At 42.9% G+C, this 16,810-nt stretch overlaps 1 protein-coding gene across 1 annotated transcript in view; it reads right to left on the bottom strand.

Moving 5' to 3' along the window:
• LOC126203596 (synaptotagmin-5-like) overlaps positions 1-16,810 on the bottom strand; it is a 273,387-nt gene that overhangs the window by 49,926 nt on the left and 206,651 nt on the right. Inside the window, exons 3-4 of the mRNA XM_049937959.1 lie at positions 7,862-8,053; positions 2,251-2,354 (exon numbers count right to left, since the gene is read on the bottom strand). Of these exons, the coding sequence (XP_049793916.1) occupies positions 2,251-2,354; positions 7,862-8,053 (296 nt within the window). The remainder of the gene's footprint in view (positions 1-2,250; positions 2,355-7,861; positions 8,054-16,810) is intronic.

Raw genomic sequence — 16,810 nt, 5'->3', positions numbered from 1 at the left:
TGATGTCATCCATTATAGAATCTTAGGATGTACTCTGAGCTCAAATATGACAATATATCTCAAACAGAATGACTCCATGTCAAACAGCTTAAATTCTGAAAACAGTGATACTGTAATGTGAAATGTAACTTGAGCTTTTCTCTCATGACATCTGGAAGTCAAATGATGAAGTCAGTCAGATGGATGCAGTATTCTTGACTTCTGAAAAGGATTTGACTCAGTGCTTTACCAATGTGTAGTAAAAAAACTGTGGTACTATGAGGAATGAACTAAATTTGTCTGGACCTCATGATCGAGTAGTTGACATTATTCCTATAGACTGCGGGGTCCTGGGTTCGATTCCCAGCTGGGTAGGAGATTTTGTTTACCCGGGGATGGTGTGTGTGTGTTGTCCTCATCATTTCATGTTATCTTCATCAGTACAGAAGTCAACAAAGTGCTGTCAAAACAGCCTTAGTATTTGTGTGTGTGTGTGTGTGTGTGTGTGTGAGAGAGAGAGAGAGAGAGAGAGAGAGAGAGAGAAGAAGGAAGGAAGGAAGGGAGAGAGGGAGGCTCTAGATTGAAAATTTCATGCTAGGGAATATGCAGCATGTCATCTTGGATGGAGAGTCATTGAAAGATGTGGAAATAACTTTGGGTGTTCCTCAGAGAAGTGTTTTGGACCCTTGTTGTTCATGTTCTGTACTGATGACCTGAAAGACAATATTAATAGTTACTTCAGACTTGTTGCAGATAATGCAGTTATGTACAATGAAGTACTATCTAAAAAAAGCTGCACAAATATTAAATCAGATCTTGATATAAGTTCAGAATGCTGCAAATATCAGCATCTTGTTTTAAATGTACAGAAATGTAAAATTATGCAGTTCAAAAATTGAAAAACTAAAGAAAAAGAAAAACATAGTATCCTCCTGGCTATAATATCAGTTGTTAACAGTTAGAATCAGTCGACTTATACATGTACCTGGGAGTAACAATTTGTGGGGGTATGACATGGAATGATCATATATGCTCTACAATATACAACATAGGAGACAAATTTCATTTCATTCACAAGATACTGGGAATATGCAGTCTGCCTACAAAGTGAACAGCATACAAATCACTGGTGCCTCCTATATTAGAATATTACTCAACTGTGTAGCATCCATACCAGATGGAATCAGCAAGTTATATTGTACTTATACATAGAAGATTAGCACCAAAAGCCTGCTTATAAAGTGTCAAGAACCAATACTAGAATGGCACCAAAAGCCTGCTTATGAAGTTTCAAGAACCAATACTATGTGAAGAGGTTAGAAATACTCTTCAGCCAGCTGTTGCAGGCATCATGAGGACAAGATAATGGTAATTACAAGCCGCACAGAGGCATTTAAGCAGTAATTCTTCCCACACTTTATACAGAATTTGAAAAAACACTAATATGTGGTACCATGCTAAATACCCTGGTTTTTAGATTATGTTTGCATTTCTAGATACAGATATAAAAGTGTATAGCAATAAGGTTTGTTAGTTTCTTCTCAACAATATTAGGGAAGAAAAGTTGCTACTCACCATATAGTGGAGATGCTGAGTCGCGATAGGCACAACAAAAAGATTCACACAATTATAGCTTTGTCAACACACACACACACACACACACACACACACACATATGCGCACACACACACTTACGCAAATGCAACTTTACACGCGTCTGCAGTCTCAGACAACTGAAGTTACATTTGTGTGTGTGTGTGTGTGTGTGTGTATCTTTTTGTTGTGACTATCGTGACTCATTGTCTCCGCTATATAGTGAGTAGCAACTTTCCTTCTCTAATATTGTTAAATTCCATTCTGGATTTTCCATTGTTTGATAAGTTTCTTCTCATGTTGTCTGCGGGATTCATGGTATCAAATAAAAATTCTTCTCATTCCTCTGGGTTTTCTGGTTACAATACTTCACAGGTTAAGAAGTCGTGTAAAAAGACATAATAAGAACTATGCAATAGCTTTCCACTTACAAAAGTCCTAGGTATGCTTATCAAACAGCTGAGCTGAGTCCATTTTGTTTTTATTGTGTGATTTTATGATGTTAGTTTTGGATCAAGCTGAATAACAAGAAATTTAGTGTGCCGTGTCGCCACTATCACACAGAAATTTGCATAAAAGGTTAAAAGGAATTAAATCTTTATGAAAATGCAAGGCAATATGAATTTCTAAACATTGATTTATTTTCATTACAAGTAAGCTGACATACAGTGGACTCACCCTGAATGAAGAAGATCTCTCAGTGCCCTCAGACATAGAGCTATATGTTGAGTCACGATGCTGCATCCGACCCAACAGTGAAATATCGCTAGATACAGCTGAAACTGACGTAGAAAGAGCACAGAATTAGATCTCACATTAAAACGCAATTATTTCAAATTGCAACAGCTAAAGTGAAATATCCAAGGACAGTAAATGTACTGAATATGTTGTTTCACCGTACTTCATCTTTGCACAATTAAATGGTTTCTTGTATTATTCAAAGTTCATAACTGTACTGTTCTGTACTGTATTGTATTGTATTTGCAGTACTTTTTCTAACAGTGCATGATGAGTTTTTTGTGTGTGATTTGTGCATTTAGGCGCTATACTTGACAAAAAATAAAACTGTTATCATATGTGGGTAATAAAGGATATCTACTGACTGGATACTTTAGTTGTGTTTCATGACAAAACAATAGATAAAAACTTCATTGGTTAATGAACTGCAGGTTCTGTTTTTATACGAGTTTCTGTTTATTTTTCAGATAAGAAATGACTGTCCACTGACAATAAATCTAGTTTTCAGATACATCAGTTCCTTCTTTTTTTGGTCATCAGTCTTCTGACTGGTTTGATGCAGCCCCCCATGAATTCCTCTCCTGTGCTAACCTCTTCATCTCAGAGTAGCACTTGCAATCTACATCCTGTGGGTGTATGTGTGGTTTGAGGTTTTCGGGCGCTAAACAGCGTGGTCATCAGCGCCCAAACGCATTGAAACAGGAACACATGCGGTGAAGGGACGAAGACGGACAGTGAACAAGGAGAACAGCTAAAAGACACAGACCTGACGCAGTTCCAAATCCTCACATACAGAGGCAAAACAAGAGGAGAAGAATCGCACTAAAAAAGGAAAGGAAACACAAGGAAAAGAGAACAGAAATCGAAGTGAAACAAGTGGGTAATTGTGACTGGTGGACCTCTTACCTAAAACCTGGGTGGGCCAGTTACCCAGCAGCACATTAAAATCCTCTCCCTAAAATCCGAGGCAACAAATTGGACAGGACAAAAAACCGTAAGACGTTAACCACAGTCGTTGCATCGTCTTGCAAAATAGAGGGCAAATCCGGTGGCAAGGAAACCACCGCCCTCTGGTCAGAGAATAAAGGACAGTCAAGTAAAATGTGGCGGACAGTAATCTGGACACCACAAGCACTGCAGATTGGGGGGTCCTCCCGCCGGAGTAAAAAACCGTGCGTTAAGGGACTGTGCCCGATGCAGAGGCGAGTGAGGAGAACCTCATCCCGCCTGCATGACTGGTAGGACATACGCCATGGCCGCATGGTGGCCTTGACCAGACGCAGCTTATTTTCACCGACTGTCAGCCACTCCTCTTCCCATTGACGCATAACACGAAAACGCAAAAGGGAGGTAAAAGCATGGAGCGAGACGGCACATTCAACAACGTGAAGGAGGGAACATGTATCTTTGGCAACCACATCCGACAGTTCGTTTCCCCTAATACCCATGTGCCCCGGCACCCAGCAGAAAGAAACCTCCTTCCCCTGCCACTGCAGGTGGAGTAGGGCATCATGGATGTTCTGGACGACCGTATCCGCTGGGTACAAGTGCTGCATGGTCTGAAGGGCATCAGGGAGTCAGAACAGATGAGAAACTTAATACTGGGAACACATCTTATCTGCTCCAATGCCTGCAAGATCGCAAAAAATTCGGCATCAAAGATGGTAAACGCCGCAGGAAGCTGTAACTTGACGACTCGATCAGGGAAAACAACAGCACAACCAACAGAGTCCCCTGTTTAGAGCCATCCGTATATACTGGTACATGGCTGGGATGCTGGTTTAAAATATCGTAAAATAAGGAGGTAAAAACAAATGCAGGAGTGCAGCTCCTCTGGTACTCTGACAAGTCTAAAAGGACGCTGAGCCTCTGGAGCAACCAGGGACGCAGGCGGGTAAAACCCTGGAGTTGGGGTGCCACACACTCCACACCAAGGGACTCTAGCAAATGCTTGGCACGAATCCTAAATGGTCTCGTTGCCCTGGGACGACTAGAAAAGAGACGTTCCATAGGCGGTCGGGCAACGGTAGGGTACCAGGGGATGTAGGACAGGCAAGGAATTGACACACCCATCGCACCATGAGGAGTTTCCGCCGGATGGAGAGCGGCGGTTCCCCTGCCTCAGCACACAGGCTGGGGATGGGACTGGTACGGAAGGCACCAGTGGCCAGCCTGATACCCTCATGGTGTACTTTGTCAAGAATATCCAGATACGAAGGCCTCGCTGACCCATATACGGTGCATCCATAGTCAAGACGCGACCGGATGAAAGCCCTCAATTACTTGCTGGATGTGTTCCAATCTCTTGTCTTCCTCTACATTTTTTGCCTTCTACAGCTCCCTCTAGTACCACTGAAGTCATTCCGTCATGTCTTAACAGATGTCTTATCATCCCATCCCTTCTCCTTATCAGTGTTTTCCACATATTCATTTCCTCTTCTACTCTGTGCAGAACCTCCTCATTGCTTCCCTTATCAGTCCACCTAATTTTCAACATTCGTCTGTAGTACCACATCTCAAATGCTTCAATTCTCTTCTGTTCCAGTTTTTCCACAGTCCATGTTTCACTGCCATATAATGTTGTACTCCAGATGTACATTCTCAGAAATTTCTTCCACAAATTAAGACCAATATTTGATATCAGTAGACTTCTCTTGGCCAGAATGCCCTTTCTGCCATTGCTAGTCTGCTTTTTATGTCCTCCTTGCTCCGTCCATCTTGGTTATTTTACTGCCTAGGTAGCAGAATTCCTTAACTTCATCTACTTCGTGACCATCAATCCTGATGTTAAGTTTCTTGCCGTTCTCATTTCTACTACTTCTCATTACCTTTGTCTTTCTTAGATTTACTCTTAATCCATATTCTGTACTCATTAGACTGTTCCTTCTGTTCAACAGATCATGTAATTCTTCTTCACTTTTATTCAGGATAGTAATGTCATCAGCAAATTGTATCACTGATATCCCTTCACCTTGAATTTTAATTCCACTCCTGAACCATTCTTTTATTTCCATCATTGCTTCCTCGATGTACAGATTGAACAGTAGGGGTAAAAGGCACTTTTTAATATGAGCACTTCATTCTTGGTTGTCCACTCTTATTATCCCTCTTGGCTGTTGTCTCTGACCCGTCTCCCCCTATAGCTTACCCCTACTTTTCTCAGAATTTCGAACATCTTGCACTATTTTACGTTATTGAACGCTTTTTCCAGGTTAACAAATCCTATGAACGTGTCTTGATTTTTCTTTAGTTTTGCTTCCATTATTAACCAAAACGTCAGAATTGCCTCTCTCGTGCTTTTACCTTTCCTAAAGCCAAACTGATGGTCATCTAGTGCATCCTCAATTTTCTTTTCCATTCATCTGTATATTATTCTTGTAAGCAACTTGGATGCACGAGCTGTTAATCCGATTGTGTGGTAATTCTCACACTTTCCAGTTCTTGTCGTGTTTAGAATTGTGTGGAAGATGTTTTTCGGAAAGTCAGGTGGTATATTGCCAGACTCATACATTCAACACACCAACATGAATAGTCGTTTTGTTGCCACTTCCCCCAACAATTTTATAAATTCTGATGGAATGTTATCTATCCCGCCAAAGCTCTTTTAAATGCTGATTGTAATAGTGGATCCCTTATTTCTTCTAAATTGACTCCTGTTTCCTCTTCTATCACATCAGACAAATCCTCCTTACTCAGAAATAAAAAGAGGATCCAACTAGGGGAGGTTAGTATGAGAGGGACCTAGCTGTTGTGAGAATGAGGGAAACAAGTCACCGGTCTTGGAACACTAAAAGCTGAAACATTTCTCGGCACACCTTGAGAATTCTTCATTGTCTTGGAATTATGAGGAAAGTATCCACACAGCATGAGTGACTTGAGTGGCTCTAATGTGGCTGACTCAGTGATAAATATTTATACTACATTTTTCATGTGAAGAGAATAAAACTTCAAATAGACACATTTTGTTTAAATTTTAATAAGAACTGATTAACTGAGTTTTCTCATAGTGTCACAAGAAATAAATCTTTGTTATCTGGGCAGAGTAACTGAATGAAGATTTACTTTCTACACTGTCGAAAAAAAAAAATTAGAACACCTTGAAAGGTAATGTCGATTTTCATCTGATGGCAGAATATGCCACCTGTGGGATGGTATGTGTTCTGATAATGGTTTCAAAATCATCCACAAGCAGACTTGGGTACCAGAGTGTATCCGTTTCTACCTTTTAAAATGGAATGACATGGCCATTAGGATAAGTGTGGGGCACACTTATAGAGCAAGTAGACAACATGCCATGGGGACGTAGTCATGCTTCCTATAGCCAACTTGGAAAGTCTGAGAGGAGACAAACTGTGACTCTTCAGTTGGTGGGATGGTTGTTTCATAGAATTGCTACACTAGTTGGACATGTCACATCATTTGTGCAGTGGTGCTGGCAATAGTGAATACATGAGCATTTTCACACTTGTAGACAAGATTCTGGATGTCCATGCAGCACAGACGCCCACCAAGAATGTCGTATAGTAAGAGCACCAGCAGAAGATCGTACAACTTGCACAGCACTGATAAGAGTAAATGTGACCCCATAAGTGCCAACCTGAGTTGTTGAAAACTCATTACTAACAGTGGGACTACAGACATGCACACTTCAAGCTCATCTTCCACTGATGCCACAGCATTGATGTGCACAGCTCGATTGGTGCTGTGAGAGGATCATCTGGAGGATGGAATAGTATGCCTTGATTTTCAGGGATGAAAGCAAATTCTACTTGTATGCAAGGCGGTGGTTGTTTGCATGGACAGTGTAGATATGGCAAGCACTGTCTCTAACAGTTCATATCAGGCCTCATGGTCTGGGGTGTAATTAGCTACAATTTTCATTCACATTCAGTGTTTGTGGAAGGAACACTTATGAGTGCTCAATACATGCAGAATGTTGTTCGACCAGTTCTTCTGCCATTCTTGCAGCAGGAAGGTGAATTGCTGTTCTAACAGGATAATACCTATCTGCACACTGCCCTCGCTACTTAATGTGCTCGCAAGACGTGCAGCAGCTTTCCTGGTCACCACAGTCTCTGAACTTGTCTCCAAACTACAAACATGTAGGCTATGGGACATGTCAGAACGACAATTGACTCCTGCGACTCATCGACCCACAACTTTTGCAGAGCTATGTAAACATATTGAGAAGATGTAGAATAATGTATTCCAAGACAGTAATCGTCACCTTTTTGACTGACTGAATGCCAGTTTCAGTACCTGCGTTCGCCTATAGGCTACACTGCATACTAACATGGGTGTTTCAGAATGGTTCTGCACCTGATACCACTTGAGCTATTGATCTGCAAACATAATCATTCCACATATTTAAATGTATTACTTCTATAATAAATTTGGAATTAATTTTAAATCTCTCAATTGGTGTTCTAATTTTTTCCTGGCAATGCATTACATTTGTTACTCATTGTTTTGCCAAGTTAAAGGCATCATTAATACACAACCAATTTCATGTTAATTTTATCTTATGGAAGCATCCTTGTGTAAAACTTACCATCAGTGCGGCCAGTATCTTTTGAGGTGCGTACTATATGTGGCAATGAAGATACAGAGTCAGATGTATCAGACCCTGGAGCATCATTTAAATCATTGTCGATGATTTTGGCAGCAGTGAGCTTGACACTTCCTGGGATGGGGAGGTCACAGCTCTGCAGCAACCTCTGCCTGCGCCTCTCTCGGCTCTCCTCTGCAAACACAATGTCAGCACTAAGCATAAGAATGAAGATATTAGGACACAAATTGCATTTTACTGTGCACGTATGAATGAGACACAGGTGACGAAGACACAAAATGTCATTATTGCTAATAGACACATGTCAAGTTCTTGCATAATCCTAGATTTTGGAACAAATAGGTAAGTGTTGTCATCTTGGGGTCTGAATGACCTGCTGTTCCTTTTTAACCTCCACTGTCCTATCACTGAGGAAGGAACTATTAGTTCCATAGCCTAAGACTGTGTAGCTCTTTTTATGTATGTTTACCAGCAGTTTTGTATGCTGAATGTAAGTAATGGCCAGAAATTCTATCTCATAATTTTGTAGATATCTGGAGAGAATTTTTCTTTTGATACATACAAAATTGTCTATAGTTTTAGTCTGTTAGTTAACTCCCCCAAAAAATTTTTCCAAATTAATTACATAGAATTCAAAAACTCAATTCATTATGCTCTCTGTAAAAGTACAGAAATCTACAGTTAATGTTATATGGCTGATTAGCATCTGGTTTGCTGGGGTTCAATGTTTTGTATTACAGCAGTTTTCAGTTAACAAAATAAACAGCAAATATTTAAATGAATAAGAGGGGTAATCTTGTTAATTAATATTTTACTGATGATTATATACTGATTCTGTGTATTTCTGTACCTGCAATACCATTCCTGAGAACTAACTGAGGCAGCAAGCAGAGTGGGTGAATGCATATTTTGCTATAATGATGTCACAGCAAAATTCCTTTTAAGCAGACACATCAGTTGCATTATTGGTATGAATATTCTGTTGTTTAGTGCTGTGCTGTATCGAAGCATCAATCAGATTCCATGGATCACCCAGATATATTGGGTTATGTTCTGTCAACTTTACAACACAGGTGAATATGTACATAGAGCTGTTCATAAATGTTTATCGATTTACAGCATGTGCATAATCAACCATAGAAATAAAAAGATTGCAAGGTGTTTAAGAGAGCAGTGTTATGTCTAACTACAGACATGACCTGAGCTGCTCTGTATCTTGTTCTTATAAATATCCTGATGAACTCATTATCAAATGAATTAATAATCTGTGATGCAGAAGGTCATGATTTCTTTAGCCTGTTGAAGTGTTTAAGCTACAAATTTCATCATGTACTCAATTCCCTAAGAGTACTTCAACTCATACAGTGCATTTAGGCCTACTCAGGAGAGGAACCAATAACATCATTAAGAACAGCTACATTTTGGCAGGGAGACAATATTTTAACCCCTTCTGATCCACTGTTGGCCTACGTCCTACTTTACAATTTTCCGCTATGGCTCTGATCCAAGACAATGTCCGTCATGCAGTAAACATTATGATGACAGCTCGAAACTCTAAACTAAACTAAACTCTGTCCAAATGGGACTTTGAAGGCCCAACAGTACCAACTGGCCACACATGTCATCCTCAGCCCACAGGCGTCACTGGATGCAGATATGGAGGGGAATGTGGTCAGCACACTGCTCTCGTGGCTATATGTCAGTTTACAAGACCGGTGGTGGTGGTGTGTTGGAGCTTATGGGCGCTCAACATCGAGGTCATCAGCGCCCTGACACACATTAAAAGGAACGAATGTGGACAGACCTAAGAAAACTAAAGCACACACTCAAACAAAGCAGGAAAAGAAGGAAAATGCTACCTAAGAAAGTAAAACCTAAGGAAAGGGGAAACATAGCAACAAGAATGTCACAGGAAATTGTTATTGGCTGGCCACTTACATAAAATATGGGCGAGCTTGTCACACAGTGAGCAAATTAAAATCCTCTCCCTAAAATCTTTGTAAAAACATTTGACAGGGCACAGAACTTTAAAACTTTAGCCACATTCGTCCGAGTGTTGCCTAAAAGAGATGGCAGGTCCGCTGGCAAGTCAGCCGCTGGTCAGAAAATAAAACGCAATCCAATAAAACGTGGCGCACAGTGGCCCGGACGCCGCAAGCACCACAAATTGGAGGGTCCTCGCGCCGGAGAAGGAAGCCGTGCGTCATAGAGCTGTGGCCTATTCGAAGCCGAGTGAGGAGAACCTCGTCCCGTCGACGGGGCTGAAAGGAAGTACACCACACACGCGTTGTGGGCTTGACTATACAGAGCTTATTGTCAGTCACTTCCAGCCACTCATCCTCCCACCGACGCACGACCCGTGAGCTCAACAGCGAGGTGAGTGCGTGCGAGGGGATAGCACACTGAGATACTTGTGGGGCGAGACACGCCTCCTCGGCTGCGAGATCTGCCCTTTCATTCCCAGCAATGCCAACATGCCCCAGAACCCAGCAGAAAGCTACAACTTTCCCCGGTCGCTGTAGTCGGAGGAGGGCATCCTGGATGGTCTGGACAATTTTGTCTGCCGCATACAAACGTTGCAATGAGTAAAGGGCACTGAGTGAATCGGAACAGACAAGAAATTTAGGAGAGGAAGAATGTCTCGTGTGCTCCAGTGCCCGCAAGATCGCAAACAATTCTGCATCGAAGACAGTAAAAGTCTGAGGCAGTCGGACCTTGAGGACACGATATGGAAAAACAACTGAGCAACCGACAGAATCCCCTTGTTTCGACCCATCCGTAAAAACAGCTACATAGTCGTGGTGCTCAGATGAAATGGCAGAAAATGCTGCATTAAAAACGGTGGCAGGAGTGCAATCTCTCTTGTACTGCAATAAATCTAAAATCACTCTGGGCTTCTTCAGTAACCAGGGTGGCAGGCGGTTAAAACCTTGGATTTGGGGGGACTCTAGTACACGTTACAAGACCGGGGCCACTACTTCTCAGTCAAGCAGCTCCTCAGTTTGCTTCACAAGGGCAGAGTGCACCCTGGTTGCCAACAACACTCAGCAGACCAAATGGTCACCCATCCAAGTGCTAGCCCAGCCCGACAGCACTTAGCCTCGGTGATCTGGCGGGAACGGGTGTTACCACTGTGTCAAGGCCGTTGGTGACAGCTCAAAATCACAATAAAAACCATAACTCACAGACAGTCATGCTCCTGCTCTGGCAATGTGAAAAGTTCAACTGCCTTTGTAACATCACTTGATACAGTTTCTCTTTGACTAGCCTCCACTTTATTGCATATTTCACCATTCACTGTGAGTGATTTTTCTCCTGTTAACCGAAAAGTAACTACCAATTACCTGTGCAAGTTCAACCATGCTTTCCCACTCACTTAAGTGCTCTCACATCAGCTTAACATCTTCCATGCGAAAATAGTACAAAGTCTGCCACTATAATGGCCAGCACGAAAGTAGAGTCCTCTAGGTCACGGCCACTGCCTGAAGCCAGCAGGGGCTGCGGGCTGTGATTTGCCCGCCTCGCAGCTTTGTTGCCACGTAGGTACTGTTAGTGGTGTGTTAGGTCAGAGCAGCTGAAAGCTCAGTGTTACCGTGCTATATTGAGAGTTCACATCTGATCTTCGTATCTTACTGTCTTTAGAAAGGTGCTTTGACGTCTGTTCAGTGGTGAAGAACAATGCAGGCGCAAAGGCCTACTTGTAGTACTCCTCTGATCGGTGTGCGTAAAGGGCGGAAAGACATTAATAAGCAATCGAAAATTATAATATTGAACGTTCTCAAGTTTTTAACTGATATGGCCGACAATGAAAAAGCGAGGAATAACTTCAATTTTACGCAAATTCATAAACTTACTGCTAAAGCGTGTGGTGTCTCCGGGATACGAACGTGAACGGAAATCAACCGACTTTGTCGATTTTAACTAAGATCTCGTGTGTAGAGCTGTACTTGTATATTACTACAGAGGAGAGTATCCAACAGTTAAAAAAATACAGGCTGGCCTCTGCGAAAAAATTAATTACTTAGGCTCAGAGACCTCCGTTCTTCATCTTCTGCGCTCCCTTGGTTTCCGATTCAAGAACTGTAATGATGGATGAAAATTCTTAATGGAACACAGAGACATTACAGCAGCAAGAGCGAAGTTTTTGCGTACAATGCACTTCTTGCGTGCTGAAGACACCAGGCCTGCAGTGTACTTGGATGAAACTTGGGTTTCACAGAATTACACCAATAAGTATACAGGGTGTTACAAAAAGGTGCGGCCAAACTTTCAGGAAACATTCCTCACACACAAATAAAGAAAAGACGTTATGTGGACATGTGTCTGGAAACGCTTAATTTCCATGTTAGAGATCATTTTAGTTTGTTCTTCCACCTACGCTCAATGGAGCACGTTATCATGATTTCATACGGGATACTCTACCTGTGCTGCTAGAACACGTGCCTTTACAAGTCCGATACAACATGTGGTTCATGCACGATGGAGCTCCTGCACATTTCAGTCGAAGTGTTCGTACGCTTCTCAACAACAGATTCGGTGACCGATGGATTGGTAGAGGCGGACCAATTCCATGGCCTCCACGCTCTCCTGACCTCAACCCTCTTGACTTTCATTTATGGGGGCATTTGAAAGCTCTTGTCTACGCAACTCCGGTACCAAATGTAGAGACTCTTCGTGCTCGTATTGTGGACAGCAGTGATACAATACGCCATTCTCCAGGGCTGCATCAGCGCATCAGGGATTCCATGCGACGGAGGGTGGCTGCCTGTATCCTTGGTAACGGAGGACATTTTGAACATTTCCTGTGACAAAGTCTTTGAAGTCACGCTGGTACATTCTGTTGCTGTGTGTTTCCATTCGATGATTAATGTGATTTGAAGAGAAGTAATAAAATGAGCTCTAACATGGAAAGTAAGCGTTTCCGGACACATATCCACATAACATATTTTCTTTCTTTGTGTGTGAGGAATGTTTCCTGAAAGTTTGGCCGTACCTTTTTGTAACACCCTGTATATGGCACGACTTCAAAGGAAATGGCGGTTTGAAAGTGCCTGCTTGTAGAGATGGCCGCGTAATCATCGCCCACACTGGTTCATTAACCGCAGGTTTCATATCAGTGGCCAAACTTGTATTTCGTGGTTGGAAAAGTTCTTGCCAATCCGATTACCATTCAGAAATGAATGGAGAAGTTTTTAAGAATAGGTTTATTCGACTGTTGTCTGCGATGGAGGAAGGGTCAATTATCGTGATGGATAACGCCAGCTACCATTCAGACAGAAAAGCTGCCACGTTCAAATTGGCGCAAGGCAGATATTATGGAGTGATGGATGGATGGATGGAGAGGGTTGTATGGGCGCAAGACGGCAAAGTCTTCAGTGCTCTCTCAGTAACAGATTGAGATGGGTGTCAAGAAAAGACTCAGAACAGTAAGATAAAACAAAACGTAAAACACAGCTAACAAGCTTGGAAAAATATGTGCCTACCCACACCAAAACGTGGGACGAAGCATGCCGTCGGCAGTAAAACATGGACAACACAAGAAGAAAGTGGGACAGGGAGCTAAAACAATATAGCAGATGGAAGTGGCCGGCTGACCGCAAGGAAAAAAGGGAGGAGCCAGCCACTTCGCAATACACTGAAACCTCCAGCCTAAAAGTTTAGGCCAGTGTCCAGACACATCACAAAACTTTAAAACCCTAGACACACGTGTCTCATCATTAGCTAAAACACAGGGCAGATCCCCATCAACTTGTGCTTCTGCCCTTGCATCACAGTATAAAATGCAGTCTGTTAAAATGTGACTGGGCAGAGAATACTGTTTTTATCAAAACTGCCCCAGAGCACATTTTGGACAAGTCCTCCACCTCCCCAAACTTGTCCTCTCAAAGCTCTACAAAGAACTGAGGCTTCATCGTCATGAAAGACTCCCCATCAGCTCTCGTACATACTAGGTACTGGGGCGAATAAGCTTCACTGCCATTCTTAGCCTTTCGTTCCTCCCATGGTGTGGTCAGGGAGGGAAACGATCTGGGGGTCATACTTCTGCACATTGAATTGAACCCTCGAACGCCTAGAGACTGCTGGCGGCTGGCCACCAGCCAGAGAAGATGTGCCACTCTTCATTGTGTGTCATCCGTCCTGATGCCACCAACTCTGACAAAGGGCCCTCCCCATGGGTGCCACCCAGCCATAGCTAGGGCCACCTGGCAGGATGGCCATTGCCGGGAGTTCCAGTACCCCAGGGAGACGGGCGTCTACTACTTGGCATACGTGGGGAGTTAATGGCGCAGGCATCAGCAGAGCAATCCCTGTGTTGCCAGGGGACTACAACCTACAAGCAACAGGTTACATGGCAGCCCCACCACAACAGACTGGCTACCATGCTGGATATCAGGTGCAAAGAAGTCCACGGTCGTCATTGGCGCAGAAAGCGACACTGCATTGTGCATGGCGGAAACCGCACCCAGGAATGTATCCTCACCCAAGAGATGGAAAATGTGTGGGACTGCACTGCGACGACGAAATATGTGGCTAAAGATTTCGACGCACTATGGACACGATGCACCATGTAAGTCGCCCTTCCTCGATTGGCTTGCTCTTCAGGAAAAATTGGAAATATGGAGGTCAAACCTACAGGGGATCATCACATGAAGGCCGAAATGTGTGAGACTCCTTTTAGTCGCCTCTTACGACAGTCAGGAATACTGCAGGCCTATTCTAACCCCTGGATCCAGAGAGGGAAGTTCTCGAAGAACGTCTGTGCAATTCCTTGGTGTTGACCAAATGGGAGGCAGTACTTCAGGCTCTGGCACCTTCCCAGGCTTGTTTGAGTTCTAAAATCGACTAACCAACCTCTGACATCTTCTCCAGAATTAGGAGATGGAATGGTAAATACACAGGCATGCCTTACAGCATTAGACAAGTGACTAAGATTCAGTAGTATTACAGACTGCATCTGCCATTTGGCTGGAATTAGAAATCGGTCATGTGAAGTCTCTCACTCGCAACGTGGCGCAGTCTTTGTCTTGACTGTCAAATTTACGACAAAAAAAAATTTTTAAGGGAGAGGGTGCAACCTGGTACCAGTACGTAGCCTATTCCTCGCAAATAGCACCAAGGCGGCCGCGGCCACCAACCTTAACGTCCCCATGCGAGGGACGGAGCAGCATCTACAGTGTCACATGCCCTCACTTCATGAGACACTGCGAAGAGGTTTGGTATTTAAACCGTGACACTGGCGCGAAGTCTGGTGATCATGAATTTTACACCACTACCTGTCGCCCCCTTTCCGGCCAAATACTGGCAGTGAAAATTGTTTCCACCGCCACGACGCGAATCGGCTTACCCCCGGGTCGAGCGCCATTGCACAGGTGGATGAAATAAACATGATTGCTGCTCGTTGCATTTGCAGCAGTTTAGCCCACCAGCGGCTGCGCTGTTGTAAAAAGTACAACAGCTGCAAGTTTTATGGCTAATTGATTCCTTAATCTTGAGCTATTGCGCCACCGCTTCCATGTATTCCATTGTTAATGTTTTCTCGACGATGTTAAAGTGGCGTCAGTTCCTTTGGTTAGCTTTCTCAGTTTGTTTTCTGAACTGTAAGCAACGAGGTGTCGAATATTGTAAAACGCACAATGCACGCCAGTTGGCGTGACAGTTGCAGGCTTTGTTCCAGCTGCCAATATCCAAAGTTAAGTGTCATAAAAAGTAACTATACTCATTCACAGTTTTTTAGTTTGAATAGATGCACATTAAACATTACTTTGGTTATTCCTGGCATCTGAATGTATTTATTCATTTCATTTCTTTGATTTTTTGTTCCGAGTCAAAGGGTGTATCAGACGAAGAAATTCGCAACCTAATCGAAAGAGGTGATGATAAAGTCTATCCAGACTTTTCAGACCTGGAGGAAGGTGAAGCGGAGCTGAATGATGAAAACAATGAATATGAGGGCAATGGCAGTGAACCTGAACTTGAAGGTGAGGATGGTAATGATTTCGAAGAGACAGTAGATGTACGGGAGTTCTTTATTGAAAAGACAAAGTTTCGTGTTGGTGTAAAACCGAGTGTGCTAAAACATCAAAGAACATGAGAAAAAACAACGTGCAAATTCTACCAAAGAGAAATGTGGTGGATATAACTGATGACGTTAGTGCTTTTCTGAAAATAACTGTCCTTGACTTTCTTGTTGACATTGTAAACTACACAAATACCTGCATAAATAAACAGCGAGCTATTTTTTTGGAAGAAGAAAACTCTGGGCAGCAGACGGAACAGGAATGCAGATGGTTAGCACTGCAATGAGTTACAAAAGATTTCTGTTTTTTCTATGTTTTGCGCTGTTTGTTTATATGGAAACGAGGAACAACAGGAGAAAAACTGATAAGTTGGCTGCAGTTCGTACAGTGTCGGACCCTTTTGTTACTGTCATTGTTCTTACGGCCTGATGGAATTCACCACAATAGAGGAAATGCTTCGTCCTTACCGAGACAGCTGCGGATGGATTCAGTACATACCCAGCAAACGAGGGATAAAAAATGGTTGCACTATGTGATGCAAAAACTTTTTATTGCGTAATTTTGGAAATTTGTGGTAAGATCCTATGGGACCAAACTGCCGAGGTCATCGGTCCCTAAGCTTACACATTACTTAATCAAACTTAACTTAGGCTAAGGACAACGCACACAACTATGGCCGTGGGATGACTCGAACCTCCGACGGGGGGAGCCGCCGAACCGTGACAAGGCGCCGCAGACCTCGCGGCTAATGCGTAATCTGGAGGTGTACTGGGGCATGCAACCGAAGGGCAATATCGGGTATGTAATGCTCCTGAGGGTATAGTGAAAAGATATGTGGTGCCTACAGAAAATTTTAACAGAAACCTTACATACTAAAATGTAGACTTTCACGGCCGGAAATATCATGTCCATT

Source organism: Schistocerca nitens, chromosome 9 (assembly GCF_023898315.1).
Source record: "Schistocerca nitens isolate TAMUIC-IGC-003100 chromosome 9, iqSchNite1.1, whole genome shotgun sequence".
Lineage (NCBI taxonomy): Eukaryota > Metazoa > Arthropoda > Insecta > Orthoptera > Acrididae > Schistocerca > Schistocerca nitens.
Note: the sequence above shows the minus strand (reverse complement) of the source record. Positions and strands in the feature narration are given on the sequence as shown.